The following is a 19,000-nucleotide window of genomic DNA, read 5'->3' as shown; positions in this document are numbered from 1 at the left end:
AGCAGAGAGAATCTCCAGAATTAATGTTTAAGTGTATTTATTTAACAAACTGTTCCTTGCCTTTTTTCCTAGCTCCTCTCGAATCTTCAGGCTCTCCAGCATGAATGAACTGTGAAAACTAAGTGGATGCAAGACCATGTAGCCTGTAGAATAGGCAGCTCCTCAAAGACAGAAAGGAGGTGTGGGGTGTCAGGAACGGGGTGACTCCTAGAGATGACCGGGGATTCTTTTTCCAAGGGTGAAAATATTCTGCCACTCATGGTTGTGCAGCTTTGTGAAAATACTGGGAAAAAAGCCATTAAGGTGTACATATTAAAAGAGATGAAGCCGGGCGTGATGGCTCACGCCTGTAATCCCAGCACTCAGGAGGCTGAGGCAGGAGGATGCTGTGAGTTCGAGACCAGCCTGGGCTACATAGTGAGTTCCAGGGCAGTCTCAACTACATAGTGAGATCCTGTCTCAAAAAAAAAAAAAAAACCAAAAGAGATGAATTTTGTGATAACGTGAATTATGAGGGATGGGGAAAAAAGACTCAGCCCACATACCAAAAACTTTGATGAATTCTTCATTCTTCCTTTTGGCGGTACAGAATGTGGTCCCTCTGAACTCTCCTCCCCTCCTTTGCTCCTGAATTCCTATCTTCCCTCCCTGCTATAACTAGTAACTAAGCTTCTGGAGAGCAGGGGCTGCCGTCCTGTCCTGTTAATCTTTCTAGTCTCATCACCTTGTTGCTCCTATTTTGTGAGAAGTGGGAGGTGGTCAGGGATCTCACTCTGCCAGCCCACCTTTAAGAGTACAAGAAAAAGGGCTGGAGATTTAGCTCAGTGGCACCACACCTGCCTAGAAAGTGCAAGGTCCTGAGTTTCATCCTCGGTACTGGGGGCGGGGGGGGTGGGGTTCAAGAAAAGCTCAGTATTGGCCACTGTGGGAGCATTCAGCAGTTGAGCCCAAGATTTTACCTTTCCCCATTACTGTGGTGGTCCCTGACTGTCATGACTTCATTACAAGTAGCTATGTATGGTGCTAAAAATAGTTCTTTATACTTTGTGGTGACAGTATATTTAAAATAGTGTTTGCAGGTACTACAGTGCCAGAAATGTTGCTCACAATTAGAAAATCTACACAGAAGAATGGTTGGTCATTACACAACTTGTCAGAACATAAATTAGCTATTTAGCAAGCAAGCTGGATATAAGAAGAGTATTAGGAAATATTTCCTATTTATGCCTTTTGTACCTGTGGTGTAACTTTTCTTAGGATCCTTTTCAAATTAGATCTGCATTATAAGGCAGGAATTTGTTTTGTTTTGTTTTTTGAAACAGGGTCTCACTATGTAGTTAAGACTGACCTGGAACTCACTATGTAGCCCAAGCTGGTCTTTTATTTATTTATTTATTTATTTTTTGGTGCCAGGGATCGAACTCAGGTCCTTCCGCTTGTGAGGCAGGCCACCGAACCGCTGAGCTAAATCCCCAGCCCTAGGCTGGTCTTGAACTCACAGCGATCCTGCTGCCTCAGCCTCCCCAGTGCTGGGATTACAGGTTTGCAACACCACGCCTGGTGTAAGGCAGGAATTTAATTTAGGAAAGAATGTAAGTGTGCTCTGATATGGTTGAAGGAGCTGCTGGACAGCTTGAACTACTAGTGATACGTGCATGACTGTCCCGGCAGCTTTTTATTAATTTTATTAGTAAGAAGATCGATACAAGTGATTGTGCCACTGTCTGATGCCACAGTCATGCACTTGACACCAGGAACATGTTAAAGGATACTGTTGTGGCTTGTGTCTGTCTAGATGTCCCCCAAAGCCTCACGGGCGGGGCTTTTTCAGAGGTGGCTGCTCTAGCATGTGTGACCCTGGAATTGATAGGGTGCAGTGCCAGGATTAAGGGCACTAGGATTAAGGGTGTGAGTGCTGCCCACCCTGAGTAGCCTGGAGAAGATAAAAAGGATAGAAAGAGCTCTGGCCTCCCTTGTTGCTTGCTACCTTCTGCCCACCATGAACTGTTTCTCCTCTGCGATACCTGTCCTTGATGCCACGCTGCCTTGGCCCCAGCCACTTCCTGACTGAAACCTCTACAAACTGAACTAAACAAACCCTTCCTCCCTTAACTTAGGGGTATTGGGTATTTTGCCTCAGCAATGAGAGAAAAGTAACTAAGATATGTAACTAAAGGACAGTCCTGTCACTGACCAGAACTATTCCCAGTTGCAAAAACCCTTATATTATCAGGTCCATTTCACTTACATTTGTTATTGGAAGGAATGAATTTGGCCTAAGGCATAGATCAATGGTAAAGAATTTAGCTAGCATGTGGGAGACCCTAGGTTCCATCTCCAGCACTGGGAGAAAGACCCCCCCCCGCCACCCCCACACACTAGGAAGTGAATATTTGACTCCTCAGGAGTTACCCTGTGCACTACACATTATTTCAGAAGGGCCAGTGGGTGTTTTGGATTGCTTGACATGAGTGTATAGTAAGTAGCCTATTTTATCTTTGATTTATTCTGGGTGTACCAAACTTTTTGGCATGTTTGGGATGCATTAAGTGCATTGAGTGTAGCCGGTAGAATTATTTTATTTTATTTTATTTTATTTTTTTATTTAGTACAAGAGATCAAACTCAGGTCCTTGTGCTTATGAGGCAGGTGGTGGAATCATTGAGCTAAATCCCTAGCCCGGTACAATTATTTTATCTTTTTGGGTTTGTTTTTTATTCTTTGTGTTTTGGGTTTGTTTTTTTTTTTGAGACAGGGTCTCACTATATAGTTCACATTGCCCTGGAAGTCACTATGTAGCCCAGGCTGGTCTCGAACTCACAGCAGTCTTCCTGCCTCAGCCTCCCAAGTGCTGCGATTACAGGCGTGCGCCATCACGCCCCACTCCGGTACAATTACTTATAGGAATAGAATTTTGAAAATTTCCTCATCTCAATTTCTTTTTTTCAGTACTAGTAATTGAACGCAGTGCCTTTGCACTGAGCCAGTCTGTAGCCTTTTTATTATTGATACCACCATGCCTGGCTTCAGGTTAATCTTTTTATAGTAAAGAGCACCTTATGAGTGAGCGGGGATAGTGTCACCAGACAGGGTCTGAGGACGTGCCTCAGAGATGGGGAGCTCACTGCCTCACTGCTGGGGTAGTTTCTAGGTTCCCTGACTACATCACAGAGAGGAATTACAGGATGCCGGTGAGAGGCTGACTTACAGAAGGCACAGCAGGGCCTGCTCTGTGGTGAGGTGCGTGAGGATCTGGGTCTGGGGTGTGTTTTGGGATGGAAATCTGTGGAGACTGTGAATCTGGAGAAACCTGTTGCCCAATCTGCAGCTGAAAAGCAGTGAAGGGCATGATCTACATGTGAAACACAAGGGACTGTTTTATAGACTCTGTAGTTTAGACTCTGAGGACAAATACAAGAAGGAGAAAAATATAGCAACCTTGGGTAACTTTGTCCTGCAGTTGCAGCTTTCCTAAAAGTACAACTTTAAAATTAGTTTATTTTTTTTTCTACCCGTATTTATTCTTCTACTTCAGTAGCATACTTTATTTTTTTTTGTTTTCTTTTGTTTTGGTTTTTGGTTTTTGTGAGACAGGGTCTCACTATGTAGTTGAGATTGACCTGGAACTCACTATGTATGTAGTCCAGGGTGGTCTCGACCTCACAGCGATCCTCCTGCCTTGGCCTCCCGAGTGCTGGGATTACAGGAGTGCACCACCATGCCTGGCCTCCATACTTTATATTTTAAATTTATGCCTTTTATATTTCTTTTAGTGTTACATCCTTTAGAAAACATAAATTTAAAAATTTAAAATTAGGGTAAAACTGGAGGAGGTGGCACATACTTGTAATTCCAGCGCTAGGCCGAGGCAGGAGGATCACTCGAGTTTAAGGCCAGCCGGGGATACATAGTGAGTTCCAAGCCAGCCTGAACTGTAGTGAGACCCTGTCTCAAAACAAAAACAAATCAAGATTAAGTGAAATTTAGTTCTGGGGTTTTTGTGGGGCTTTTTGGAGTAATTATGTAGTTTTCATTAAGATTATTTTTTTCAGTTAATGTTTTTAGTTTTAGAACAAAGGCTCCATTTTTTATTACTAAATACGCTCATATAAAATTTGGAAAACTGTCAGACAAGAAAATAACTGAGAGTTCAAGTTTGAGATGCTGCAGACTTGCAGGCTGTGCAGTTGCGAAGCGCGTTGATGTCTCGCTCCTCTCACAAGTGTCCAGCCCTCCGCCCCCTCACAGCCGGGCAGCTCCGTGGCTTCTCTGCTGGGCAGTCCTGGCTAAGGTACTTGTCCCGTGCTTTAGTTACCATCCACTCCTCACTCACTGGGCTGTTGGAAGAAGTAAATGGGGTAACAGTGGCCAGTTTATTGGGGAGAAATGACACTTAGAGATGGGAAAGGAGAAGCAGGGCTGTGGGCGCCCAGTGTGGTGCTGGCTCCATGCAGGAAATGCAAGCCGCCCTTGTGCAAACAGCCCTGGGAAGCTGGCAGTGCAGGCAGACTCTGCATTTGAGGAGGTAGTCACTCGGCCTTAGGTGAAGTGGATTCAAGCATGGCCTCCCCACTGACCCAAGAATGACGTGAGGCTAAGTAAACATTAAAGGTGCATACATGTATTTCAGTTTATGTTGTGTCTTGAAAGAGGGCGTACTCTTGTAAGTAAGGAGAGATGCTGATTGTCTTCTGATCCTCTCACCTCACTCTTTTCTCCTTTTGAGACTCACCTGCTCACCTCTAAAGAGAGAGCATCAGCATCTTCACACTGTTCCCTACAATCTGTAGACTCACTCAAGGAGCAGTAACATTTTAAAGATGGCATCTGCATTTCTGTCCTCAAATGTGCTTGAAATGTTTTCTCAACCCTAAAGTTGAGGAATCGGAGGGGCGGGTGGCTGGCTGTAAATAAATCTAGTGTTCTGGTCTTGGAGAAAAAGCGACCGGAAGTATGGCCCAGCTTGGTCCTTGGGTAGTTAGGGTTGGGGCAGCCCAGTGCAGTGTGGCAGGAAGAGCCAGGGATTCAAAGTCATAGTTCAGCCTTTTGATACAGATGCTGTCTCGGAAATTTATATGGTTCCTGAGCCCTGTTCATAAGAACAGGAATATCTAACCCAGGCAAGAGGATGAAACATTTGTTTAACAAATGGCCTTGAAACTGTCAAGCACTGTTCAGATACTTCCCTGCATGGGTCTTGTGCTCATATATGGTGCCCTAGCCATGCTGTACTTGTAACCAGCATCTCCTAGATGGGTGTAGTGGCGCTCACCTGTAAATCCAAGCACCCAGCAGGCTGAGGCAGGAGGATTGCTGCAAGTTCAAGGCAAGCCTGGATTACATAGTGAGACCCTGCTCAAATAAAAAAGAGAGATTCTTATATGTATAGACCCGAATAAACAAATGTTCATTCAGTGCCTACTATGATGTAAGCATTGTCCTAGATTAGCACTGACAGTAGGAATATATTGTAACCACATAAGTCGTAACAAAATTTTTTTAGTCACACTAAGAGAAGCTAAGAACAGGTGAGATTAATATTTCATTTTATATCTCCAAGATAATAACCTTACTATAAAAAGGTTGAGACATTTTACGTTCTTTTCATCGTACTAAGACCTTGAAATTGGGGTGCACGTTCATCTTTCTGTTCATCTCAGTTCACAGTGACCTTTCAAGTCCTCTGTGCCTCCCTGCTGCTCGTGACCACTGTACTGGGTGGCCTCACCTGGCTGGATGGTGGCTGTCGTGGGGAACAAGGTGAAGTCTTTCCCACCAGGAAGGTCACTGCTGGAGGGAAGCAGACAGTACACAAGTACCAAGTAGAAACAAGACCACGGTGGTCTGTGCTGTAAAGATAACACCACAGGAAGGTGACTGATGCCAGGCTAGAATACTCAGGGAGTTCTCTGAATGTTGACATTGGAGCTGGGAGCTGGGACCTGAATGATTAAAAAGAGGTGCTGAGCTGGTGACAGTATGGCGAAGCTACTTCTAGTCACTGGGACCTGCGGCCACAGGGCCCCATAGTAATGTGATCTTCTCTTTTTCCCTCTGATGCTGGGGATCAAACTCAGTTTTGCTTTGTTTTGTTTTTGAGACACGGTCTCGCTTTATAGTTGAGTCTGGCCTTGAACTCATTATGCTGGGATGACAGGCGCTTGCCACTGCTCCTAGCCAGTACTGTGTGTTGTCGTGTGTGACGAACTACATGGTGCCTCTGGGCTGTGGTGAACAGGGCTGGAGAGCAGGCGCAGTCCGTGATCAGGCCATCACTTTGCCTAGAGCTGAGACTGATTCAAAGGAGCTGGGAAGCGATGGGAAAGTCTCAGTTAGAGCCCAGGGGTACACGCGAGTTTATGGGATGTAAGCGAGGCCCTTACAGAACTCAAAGAATATCCAACTCATTCTCCTGTAATTATTTATATGTATATAGTAGGTCAGAAGGCCAGTTACTTTGACATTTGTAAGCCGCGTGTTTTCTGTCTTCCTAATCTCTTATTTACAGTCGTTTTTATGTCTTTTGGAAAACATCTTTTGGACACTCTACCACCATTAACTCTCATCCACTCAAAACTGGTGGTTTCCTTAGCATAAAGTTTTCACTTACAATTGGTTTGCGAACAAAATGGCTTTAAGGAGAAACTCAGACTGTAAACAGTGGCTCTGTTGCTAATTGTCTTTTTTGACCTTTTGACAGACATGTACATTGCCATTGCAATTTCTCTCCTCATGATCCTGATCTGTGCCATGGCGACTTACGGAGCCTACAAGGTGAGATGCCGGGCCCTTCCCTCAGCCCCTGCTGTGTGTAAACCAGTGATGGCGAACCGAGCTTTCCGTGATGCAGACAGCCTGCTGTGGCATGAGTGCTTTAGGTTCACCACCACTGATGGGACTCCAGGTTGTCTGTAAGACTGGAAGTGCAAGTCATAGTACCAGAAAATCCAGAGAAAGCGGCACTACACTCTCCCAGACATGTTTGCTAATTCTTGTCGCCTGCTTCTGCGTGGCAAACCGATCACCGTCCCAACCTGGTCGGTCTCTGAACTCAGCAACATCCTGCTTCGTAACACGGAAGACACTAACCTCCTATTTTCTCCTGTTCAGCAACACGCGGCCTGGATCATCCCGTTCTTCTGTTACCAGATCTTCGACTTTGCCCTCAACGCTTTGGTTGCGGTCACCGTGCTTGTGTACCCGAACTCCATTCAGGAGTACATACGGCAGCTGGTAAGCGATGGAGGAGGTTGTGACCTGGTGACACTTGCGCCCTGATTGTCCTGCACACAGCACCTGGCCACTCAGCACACAAAGAAAGCCCTGTTGGTTTGCTACTTAAAAGAATATGCACTAGGGCTGGATTTAGCTCAGTGGTTCCGCTGCCTGCCTTGCAAGTGGGAGGACCCGAGTTCAATCCCTGGTACAAAAAAAAAAGAGTACGAACTGGTGAGGGCTGTGGTATGTGGCTCAGTGATGTAGCACTTGCATAGAGCAAGTGGGTTTTCCCTCTTCAAACACTGCTGTCCTTGGGGGGACCAGAGCAAGCCCCCAGAAGTTAAAAGACTTGTCATTCCCGTCAGTTGTGTCCTCATATCTTCATCAGTTGAATAGCACCTATACTTTGTCATCTTTGTCAGTCTAATAAAAGATGTGTTGTCTTAAGTTTGGCATAGTGGCATATGCCTGTGATCGTAGTGCTCACAAGGCCGAGGCAGGAGGATTGCCACAGGATTGAGGCGAGCTTGGGCTATATAGTGAGCTCAACATCAGCCTGAACTATATAGCAAGATCCTGTCTCAAAAAGAAAAAAGGTCATTTATAATTTATACTTATGTGCTACTAATTGGGATTTTTTTTTTGGTATGGTACTGGGAATTGTGCTCAGGGCCTTTGCACTGAGCTATATTGCATCTCTTTCTTTTCCAGACAAGATTTCAGTAAGTTTCCCAGGCTGGGCTTGAACTTGGGACCCTCCTGCCTCAGCCTCCCACAGTGCTGGGATTATAGGTCTGTGCCACCTTGCCTGGCTGGCTTTAAACTTTTAAATGTGTGTATTTTGGGGCCGGTGATTTAGCTCAGTGGTTCTACCACCTGCTTCACAAGCACAAGTTCCTGAGTTCGATCCCCGGTTAAAAAAAAAAAAAAAAAAAAAAGTGAATTATTTTTAAGTCTCTGATCCCCAGCATTATAAAAAAATTTTTAAAAGTAAAACAAGTAAAATATAACCACAAAGCCAGTATTTACATTATTGTGGTTGTCATTTTTTTGTGTTAGAAACAGCTTTCCTTTGTTTTAGAAAATAGAAGGGAAGATATTTATTTATTTATTTATTTTTGAGGCAGGGTCTCACTATGTAGTTGAGACTGATTTGGAACTCACTATATATCCCAGGCTGGTCTCAAACTCAGCAATCCTCCTGCCTCAGCCTGCAAAGTGCTGGGATTATAGGTGTGTACCACCATGCCTGACGCAGGCAGCTATTTATTTATGTAGTTAGTTTTGGTACCACGGATTGAGCTTGGGTCCTTGTGCTTGTGAGGCAGGTGGCGGAACCACTGAGCTAAATCCCTGGGCCTTGTTTAGAAAATAGGTCCATGTTTTGGTAGTGCGTGGCCTTGGGAAAGTCCTATGTGCCCATTTTGCACATTACCTGCTGTACCTCTGGCGGCATAGCTAAGTAAGTGTCCTGCGGAGGGGACACGGTACCTGACAAGCAGGTGCAGAATCACCTCTGCTGAGGATGTGTTGCTGTCAGGACCTGGTGCTGGGCACTAGGAGGAAAGACTGTCAGCATCTGTCACGTGAGGGCCGGTTGGGAGACAGGAAGTTGACCACCGGTTTGTTCTGGATGGTGGCCTGCAGAGAACTTTCGGAGGAGAGACCTCACAGTGCTACCTGACTTCCTCCTGCTCCACAGTTGCTCGTCTCCATCCTGTAGAGCCACAGACAGCTCAGTAACGTCTTTCAGTAATGTAAGATCAGTTTTAAAAACACCATCTACTTTTATTGGTAATCTCAAGCCACTCACAGAAGTAAATGTCTCCTGCGTGTTGTATTAAAGACAAGTGTGGGCCATTCTCAAGGCCAAACGTCATCAGTAACCCTAACACAGTTGACACAAGTTTGTAGGTTTTTTAGGTGTTACTTTCATTGTAAAACTAGATCTCAACTTGCATTAAAACCATGTCCACTTTTCTGGGGGAAAAGAGTGTCAAGCAAGGTCTTTGTGGAAAGGATAGTGCACTTCGTTCCACTCGGATCTCATTAATTAGACCACACAAACAGTATTCTCTTTCCCTCCCCAGTAGGGAGAATTTACTGGGAGAGAGAGAGATAGTTTCTGTCCAAGAGAGACAGAAGGGGTCCAGAAAGCACGTTCAGTATGGTCTCTTGATCTTCTAAGTAACACCAAGCTATGCTTGCCCTTTGGGATCTTTACTACAAAAACCCGGGGTTTCGTGAGCAGATCACAGAAAATGACTTTGATTTTTCTTCAAAATTTTGCCCAAAGTGGAAGACGTGAGAGCAGCACTGAGAGTGGTGTTGCTGAGGAGCAGCAGACGCGGGTCACGGTTGGCTCCCACCCTTTCCCAGCTCTGCCCCTGGGTCAGTCCTGCTCCTGCAGAGCACAGACATAGTATCAGGCGGTGAAGACACAGCGGTGTGGCACCCAGGACAGCCTTGTGTGTGCTTACACCCAGCCATCCCGTGGGCACAGGGCAGGCCGTGCAGGTGTGTGGGGAGTCCTCTTACGCCAGCCATAGCAGGGTTGGATCCTCCAGAAGATCCTCCTGTGACCTGTGGTCAGGTGGCAAGACTTGACTTTAGTGGTTCCTTCATTGCATTGCTTGGACCAAATCCAAAGCTGCGCACATACTGTGCAAGTGCTGTACCACTGATCCATTATCCCAACTCAGTGTGTGGTGGATAGAAGATACCATGATAGTAGGTTTTTTCTCCCCCTTGCCTTGTGCGTTCCCCTTAGGAGGTTCAGAGCTTGCAGCAAATCCTGATAGCAGGAAATAGCCTGATGGAGACCACACATTCTCCCTGTATGGTTGGAGGGCAGAGTGCCATTTTTAGGGCTCACTGAGTCCTTTACTCTTCCTTTTGTGGAGTTATTCCCAGATTAAAAACAGGCCCGCCTCTCTTACGCCTCTGCTACCTTTCTCCTGAATAGAGAGGTAGATGAAAAATTTTATTTTGGTCCCAAATAACAATTGTCTCCCTTACTTGTTGCTTTCTGAATAAGCACATCTGAATTGATGCCTAAGGAATATAATCTCGGGATTTGCTAATGAGATTCTTTTCTTTCACAGCCTCCTAATTTCCCCTACAGAGATGATGTCATGTCGGTGAACCCTACCTGCTTGGTCCTTATTATTCTTCTGTTTATCAGCATTATCTTGACATTTAAGGTAAGCATTGATGTCTGTCTTTGCAGGGGTGGTAACGGGGATCGAACTCGGGTCCTTGCTCTTGCAATTGCAAGGCAGGCGGTAGAACCATGGAGCTAAATCCCTGGCCTGATGTCTTACTTTCTTGTTGCTGCAATACAAAATACCCAATGCCCGCAGCTCCAAGGAAGAACGGGTTATGTTGGCTCACAGTTGTAGAGGGTTTGGTCAATAGTAGACTGGATCCAAGACCCTTCCGGGCCATGCCCTGAGGGACTCAAGTCCTTGGACCAGGCTTCCCCTCCCAGCATCACATCCACCTATAAACTCATCAGTGGACTCCCCATTGAGAAGCATCACACCTCTGTGAGCCAAGATTTTAATTAGGGTTTAAATATTAAATGTATTCCTGAATGCCACAGAAAAACTGGCTAGTTCATTTTTGAACTGCTTTTTGATTTCCTAACATAGTTTCTCCTACAGTGTTTCTGTGAGGGACAGACACTAACCAGAATCAAGGACACATGCCAGCCAAGGTTTATTCCAAATTATATTTGGCTAGGAAGAAATTAATACCGTGTAATACATTATATAATATATAATACTGTAATGTTCCTTACAATGTCTCATGTAATAGACATTTTTTTTGAGACAAGGTCTCACTATGTAGTTCAGACTGGCCTTGAACTCACTGTGTCTCCAAGGTTGGCCTCAAACTTGTGGCGATCCTTCTGCCTCAGCCTTCTGAGTGCAGGGATGACAGGTGTGCACCATCATGCCCAGACTATTACTTGTTTTTAAAACGTGTTCTAAAATACTCAGTGTCAATCCATTTTTATGAATATCATTATCTAATTACCAGTTACTGGACATTGAAGCAAATGCCTAACATTAGTGCTAGAGTGATACATGAACATTTATTTCAAGATATATTTTCTTAAAATAAGGACATGCATAATTTGAAGGCCTTTGGCAGATTGATTCCCCAGAAGTTAAATAACTCGTCAACAGTGCCCCCTCTCCTTTGTCAGTCAGGTATTACCTGTGTGTTCTCACTTTTGTCTGTCTTATTATTTAAAAGTTACAATTCACAGCCGCTAACAGGAAAATCTCAATTAGTTCTTAGGCTTTGAACTTTTTGTTTGCTTTTTGAGACAGGGTGTTACTATGTAGTTCAGGTTGGCCTTGAACTCACTTTGTAGCCCAGGCTGGCCTCGACCTCATGCCATCCTCCTGCCTCAACCTCCCAAATGCTGGGATTATAGGTCTGTCCCACCATGTCCAGCAGACTTTGGACTTTTACATCTCATACTTTTCGTTACCTTTATTCTGGTATCAAATTGCTCCATTTTTCAAAAATCAAGTTTCAGGAAGCTGCATTTAAGGAGAAAAGTCATCTTAAGTAAAGGTCATATTGTGAGAGAAAAAAAATGATGCACTGAAGAGGAGCTGGGGTACAGTTCAGAAGTGGGGCACATGCTCGGCCTGCACAAAGACCTGAGTTCAACCCCCAGCACCAAGAAAAGCAGAGAAGGGCTGGGGATTTAGCTCAGTGGTTCCACCGCCAGCCTTGCAAGCACAAGGACCCGAGTTTGATTCCTGGTACCAAAAAAGCCAAACAAACATAAAAAAGAAAAGCAGAAGAGAAATCACATCAGTTTGCTGCCACGAGGCAAACACTCTGAATTTTTAAGTAATTGTACACGTGGCTCAGTAGTGAGGGTTTGGGAGGATGTGTTGCTCGTGGATGTTAGGGTGTGGGACTTGTACTGCTTGGTAGTCCCACTCTCCACTTTTAACTTCCTGTCACTCAGTTGTCCCTGTTGCTGTCCTCTGCCATCCATGTCTGTGAAGCTGCTTGTAGAGTTGGCACTGGGGCTCCTCTGTCAAGGGTAGATTCTCTTTTCCTTTCTGCCTGCTTTTTCCCCAACCCTGGTGCTGGGAATTGAACTTAGGGCCATCCCTCTGAGCTACATCCCTGCCCTTTTTTATTCTTTATTTTGAGGCACAGTCTTGCCTGTGCTGTTATTAAGTTGCCTGGGCTGTTCTAAAACTTTCAGTCCTCCTGCCTCAGCCTCCCAGGAATGCACAGCCATACCCAGCTTGTTGTTCTTGCTCTTTTTTTTTGGTACTGGGGATCAAACTCAGGCCTGTGCTCTTGCAAGGCAGGCAGTGGACCCACTGAGCTAAATCCCCAGCCCTTGTGCTTGCTTTTGATCACTTGGTCATGCCTTAAAAGTATGATTGTATATTTCAGATTTTGTAACTTTGGCCTGCAGGAAGGTTACTATAACCAGGCTTCCTCTGCCACTACCAGGAGCCCCAAAGCTGGCCCTTAGGCTGAGGCAGGAGGATTACAAGTTTGAGTCTTCCCTGGGCAGCTTAAGGAGATCTCATTTTAATAAATAAAAAGAGCTTAGGGATATAACTTTGAAGGCCCCGGGTTCAGTCCCTAAGACCATGGCCAAAAAGAAAAAGGAAAAAGAAAAGCCTTGACTTTGTAGGCATTTTTTCTCCCCAGCTTTTAACATTTCTTTCGATGTCAATTTCTCTTTGGTAGGCCAGGGATTTAGCTCAGTGGTCCCACTGCCTGCCTCACAAGCACAAGGTCCTGAGTTTGATCCCGGTATCAAAAGAAAAGAAAAAATAATTCTCTTCAGTAAATCTATTCAAAATGCTGTGATTGTTTTTAGGATTTGATTTATATGTCTTAAAGTACCCTAAATTGATGGTCGAGACACCTTACATCTCATGCAGTGATGGCGAACCTTTTAGAGCTTTCATTGTGGCACGAACAGCCCTCTGTGGCACCCATGCCACAGGCTCACCTCTGCTGCCCTAATGGCGAGCATCTTCCCTTGAAAATGTCGAAGTGTCTTTTCAGTAAGTTGTCATTCTCAAGATTTACTGGAGAGGAGCCAGGGGTATGGCTCAGTGGTAGGAGTGCACACGGGGCTCTAGGTTTGATCTCCCAGTCCTGAAAAAAAGAAAGAAGAGGAAAAAAATATTCTGAGAAAAAAGTTATTAAACGTCTATCAATTCCTCTTACTTCTGTTATATGTAACAGTTTACCATCTAACCTATAGTGGTACCGAGTAAGGCTTAATCTTTTGTTCTCTTCAGACACAGCTGACTGCAACCCATAAATCACATCAATATTTATGGGGAGGTGGTGGGTTCGCACAGGCCTGTGGAGCGCTAGGTGCACGTGCGGCCGAGTCTGATGGACTTTGTATACTGGGAGTGAAATCGCGGTTTACTTCACAAGCCTGAGGTGGGGCGTCCTCTAGCTAGGCATCTTTGTATTGGAAATCCGTGCTTCCAGTTCTGAGTCACAGGACCTTGGGCTGGCTTCTCTGTCCCTGTGGTTGCCAGCCACAGCCTCAGTTTCGTGATTCACCAAATAGCAGTGATAATCAATAAACGGCCCTGCGGGGCGGCTGACTGTAAGACGATGGGTGGGAAAGTGCATCATTTATTCAGTGAGCGTGGTAGCCCCTCCACATCTGAGGTTTCATTTCTTGAAGTTTCAGTTACCAGTGGCAAAGCAAGGTCCAAAATACACTAAACGTGGAGTTCTGTATTTTGGCGTGACTTACTACCTCTTAGCGTGCCTGAAGTGCAGATGAACTGTTGACGTAAGTGTGTGAGTGTAGGGAGCAGATGGACACTCCAGCGCTCAGTGCTCTCCTTGTTTCAGGCATCCCAGAAGATGGGGACGGCTGTGTTGTGGGGTTTATGTGTGCTGTGCTGTGTTCTGGGGTTTGGTAGTGAACAAGAAAAATCTCTGCCGTGTATTAATCGAGCATCATTGTCTCCAGCCCAGTGTGTTAGTATGTGCTTTTTATCCTCAGCACTGTGGGAGGCTGATGCAGGAGGATCGCAGTTTTGAGCCCAGCCTGGACAACTTTGGAGAACCCCGTAAAAAATTAAGAGTGGCTGGGAATGAAGCTTGTAGAAGACCCCTGTCTGGGTTCAGTCCCAGAGTCTCAGAAAAGGCACCATACAAATGGTGGGCATGGTCTCTGGCCTGAGAGAACAGGAGAAGGTGCTCTCCTCTTCCAGGTGTTTACCTCTCTGCCTCCTGCTCCGGCTGGACTGCATTTCCTCCTTGCACTCTCAGCGTCTCCCGCCTAGCACTGAGCTTCTGCCTTGGCTCATTTTCTGTTCACCGGAACCCGGAGGTAGGGTTGTGGCTTCCCAGACCAGCTCACTGGTTCAGTGGCTCTCACCACCTACTTTGCTTATTACCACAGCCGGTTTGGAGCCCAAATGGGGACCTTTGTTAGCTTAGCTCTGCTCTGCGCTAAGATGGAATGGGAAGCTCTGTAGTGCAGAAAGGGGGAAGGGTGTGCCCGAAAGTTTACTTGGTGAGATATACTAAACCCTCAGTTCCCTAATCCAGGCTTGCAGAAATGTCAAGCAAGAAACGAGAGCACTGAAGCATGTTGCTGGCTTTTAAAGTTGCTTGGGCTGGGCTTGAATTTGGGATCTTCCTGCCTCAGCTTTCTCCAAGTGCTAAGGTTACGCACAGCATGTGCCACTGTGCCCAACATTGCCATTCATTCTTACGCCCACCCTCTCGCCCTGACCGTAACTAGGCTGCTTTCTCTGTGTAGATGAACTTGTTCAGGACATTTCACAGAAATGGGGTCCTGCAGTATGTGTGGTTCTTTGCAGCTGGCTTTCCCCCTTGGCCTCACTGTCTCAGGGTTGTTACTGTTGTTCCAGTGTCTGTTTCCTTCCTCTTCCTTGGGGAGTGAATATCCCTTTTATGGACCCACCACACTGCGTATCCACTCGGCTGCTGGACGACATTTTGGTTGCTTCCATGTTCAGTGGTTGGGAACAGCAAGGCCGTGCATGTTCATGTGTTTTCATTTGTCCTGTGCCTCTCTGTGGGCAGGATTGCTGCACTGTGTGTGACCTTGTGAGGTCTACCAGACTTGGATATGGCTGCTCCATGGCACATTTCTCAGTAGCAGTATGGGGTTTCCAGTTTATATGTTTAGATTTCTGTTAATCACATAATTCTAAAGGATACAAAGGAATCTTGAAATAATTCCGTTCTAATTCATTTACAGATGAATGCAGAGTTCATGGTTTGAAACATTTTCCACAAACTCACACTTTATTTCTAGCCTATGTTCAGTGGGGAGCAGTGCTGGGAATTGAACCCAGGGCCTTTGCAGTGAGCTAGATCCCCAGCCTTTTTTACTTTTATTTTGAAATAGGGTATTTTTACTAAGTTACCAAAGCTGAGCTCAAACTCAGGACCCTTCTGCCTCAGTTCCTCAGAGCTGCCTGTATTGTGTTTCATTCTGGACATTATTTTAGTAAATACCCTTTTTTATTATATCATTATGAAAATGGAAATGTTTTAGTGAATTTCCTAGACCATGAAGTAGATTTCTATGCTGTGAAGTTGATTTTTAAAAATTCACTAGTGTAGGGCTGGGGATTTAGCGGAGTGGCGCCTTGCCTGCCTTGCAAGCGCAGGATCCTGAGTTTGTTCCCTGGTACCCCCCCAAAAAAATTGATTGTAGTAATAATATCATAGACAGTCATGTAAAATAAAGATACCCAAAGAAACAAGAAATAAAATGTAGTGATAAATCGGTGAATGATTTTGATTGTTCTCTTGAATATTTGTGGTGGTTGTTCCTTTACTTAGAAATTCCTTTTACTAGAAACATGGAAGCAGAGGCAGGAGGATTGTGGGTTCAAGACCAGCCTGGATCTTGTTTCTGAGAACAAAACAAAATGCAAAGGCAGTTTCTTCTACTCAGACTTCTTGTCTCCTACCCCTCCTACCACCACCAGTGCCACCACAAGGTTTTTGGTTTAGTGGAGTTAACATGTGCGTTTAGTTAATGTAAATAAAAAATTTAATGATATGACTGTACATGATACTTTAAATTGTCTGTAGTTTGGAAACTAAAAGTCTAATGACCCCTTTTTCAGGGTTACTTGATTAGCTGTGTTTGGAACTGCTACCGATACATCAATGGCAGGAATTCCTCCGATGTCCTGGTCTATGTCACCAGCAACGATACCACGGTAGGTTTGGTGTCACTGGAGAGCTCCCTCGCCCTACTGTGTGGCGGCTTCTAATGTCTGTTTTCTTGGTGTTGACATTTCATCAGCTGCTTGCTTAATCATCAAGATTCATTGTGAAATGAAATGTTGTTTTCCCTGTATTTTATATGACTCAACTTGCATACTATAAAAATATTACAGATAGATAATATGTATACATTAACTATAGTTACAGAATGTGAACCCAGTTGTTCAACCATGGCATGTAATTCTGTCAGTCCTGTACAGTATGACTCTGTTACATGTGAAATTAAACCATGAAATACAAATTTATGTGTAAATAAGAATGGTAGAGGTTTCCATGTCTTTAGAATTGGTTCTGTATATGAAACCTTGAGTCAAAGCAGGGCATGCTGACACACTGTAATCTCAGGCTGAGGCAGGAGAGGCGTCTCATTGTAAACTTGAAGCCAGCCTGTGCTACGTGGTTGAAGGCCAGCCTGAACTAAGTAGGCAGGTCTTGTCTCAAAAAAAAAAAGCAAACCCAGAAAACCCTTAGTCAAAGAATTTACATGATTTCTGTTCTACTAGTTGTTTGTCCATTTAAACCTTTTCAACCTACCAGATACAATTTTTAGGCAACATTTCTTGACTGGAAGCACCCTTGAATTTGAACTCAGTTGTGATTTGTGTCAATGATCTTGAAACTTTGATTTTTGTTAGATAGAAGTGTAAATCCTCTAGGCAACTGCATCATCTGTATCATGCATGGTTCCTGATGCATTGTGTGGTACAGGGCCCCAGGCCTCTGGGGATGAGGAGGGGTGGTAGCTGGGCCAGGACTTGGGTCCAAGGGTGGACAAGACCACAGACGGGACAAATACGAATGGGGGTCTGGTCTGTAGACCCGTGATGTGCAGTTTGTGCAATGTTCTTTAAATTGTGTTGTCTTCCTCACTGAAATAATTGGACAAAGAGAAGAAATAACTGCTTATAATTTTGTAGCTTTGAGAAAATTATTTTCTCAAAAGTTTTTCACTTTTCTGAGGTTGTTGTTGTTGTTTTTGCATTTGCATTTAATTTTCAGGCTGGGTCTCACTGAGATGCCTAGGCTGGTCTCCTTGTGAACCTTATGTCTCTCAGGCTCCAGAGTGCTGGGATTTCATGGGAGTGTGTCACCACTCCCACCTTGTTTTGTTTGTTTTTGTTTTTTTGTTTTCTTTTTTGTTTTTGTTTTTTGTACCGGGGATTGCAAGGCAGGCCACCGAACCGCTGAGCTAAATCCCCGGCCGTGTTTTTGTTTTTTGAGATAGTGGCTTCCCAGTGTAGTACAGGCTGTCCATGAACTCTTCTCTGTAGCCCATGTTGGCCTCAAACTGACAAATTCTCCTGCATCAGCTTCCTACCATACGTGGTCACATTTGATACTTGCATTTGAGAAACCAGTGAAGTTGTTAAAGAAGACATGTGAGTGCCACTTCCTGGGCTTCTTGGTATGCAGGGCTTCTGAGAAGTTGATGCCTGCACTGCACATGCTTGTTTCCCTGTGCTTCTCATTGGGATCTTTTTTTCCTAGGAGAAAATTTGTAGAACGGGTGTTTAGATTGTTTAAGAACAATGAGAATGTCCCTACAATACATATCCCACCAGCTTTTCAGAGGAAATGATTACTTTTCCCTTTGAAAAATACAAAACACTCCTGGAGTGATGGGTCAGTTTTATTTAGACTTATTTATGAATTTCTTCACGGCAGCTGCCCTGGCACTGGTACCAAGGGTCACCTGCTCCTCAGAATGCTCCCTGCAGGGTGGGCCCTGGTGGCTGCTGCAGGGACTGTTCCCTACCTTTTTTTGGCCGACACTTCCTCAGTCATTGTGTATGAGCGTAACATGTTTTAGAGGAGGAAATGGTGTTTGCTGATAATCCACTGTTCTCCCAAAGTTCCCAGTGAACTTATTTATTTTTTTTTAAATAAAGATTCATAGACTTTATGTTCCTAGGGAAGGGAAGTTTATCTCTTTCACTTCCTCATCCTAGTATGACAAGATTTTTAGGCTCATTTTATGTATTTTTTGCCCTAGGCCTGGAGTCTGCCATTTTTCCAGGGGACCCTGCTTTATTTTGGTGTGTATGATATTTGGAGACTGTAATCTAGAAGATACTTTTTCTTTTTTAAAAATTTGTTTGTGGGGTCGGAGATTTAGCTCAGCGGTTCGGTGGCCTGCTTTGCAAGCGCAAGGACCTGAGTTCAATCCCCGGTACCAAAAAAAAAATTTTGTATTTTATTTATTGATTTGAGACTCAGTAGTTCAGGCTGGCCTTGAATTCACTGTGCAGCTTCACACACCTGCCTCAGCCTCCTGAGCACTAGGATTATAGGTGTGACTAGCTGAATCAGGGCTTTGCATGTTTAAAGATTATTTTGAGTAGAACTAAAGGAGTTAATGTTGGCTGGAATGATTAAACCTGTTATTTTTCCTGGTTCCATAGTCATGATAAAGGTGTTTATTTCGTATAATTGTGTGTTTCTAACTTGTCGGAACCAATATCACTTATGGCTT

The 19,000-nt window shown here is 44.6% G+C and overlaps 1 protein-coding gene across 1 annotated transcript in view; it reads left to right on the top strand.

Annotated features, from left to right (window-relative positions):
• Laptm4b (lysosomal protein transmembrane 4 beta) overlaps positions 1–19,000 on the top strand; it is a 53,160-nt gene that overhangs the window by 20,802 nt on the left and 13,358 nt on the right. The window contains exons 3-6 of the mRNA XM_010619577.3: positions 6,701–6,774; positions 7,111–7,233; positions 10,323–10,421; positions 16,365–16,460. Of these exons, the coding sequence (XP_010617879.1) occupies positions 6,701–6,774; positions 7,111–7,233; positions 10,323–10,421; positions 16,365–16,460 (392 nt within the window). The remainder of the gene's footprint in view (positions 1–6,700; positions 6,775–7,110; positions 7,234–10,322; positions 10,422–16,364; positions 16,461–19,000) is intronic.

This window comes from Fukomys damarensis, unplaced genomic scaffold (genome assembly GCF_012274545.1).
Source record: "Fukomys damarensis isolate Sample0158 unplaced genomic scaffold, DMR_v1.0_HiC HiC_scaffold_5, whole genome shotgun sequence".
NCBI lineage: Eukaryota > Metazoa > Chordata > Mammalia > Rodentia > Bathyergidae > Fukomys > Fukomys damarensis.
The sequence above is the reverse complement of the archived record's forward strand: the minus strand, read 5'-3'. Positions and strand labels throughout refer to the sequence as shown.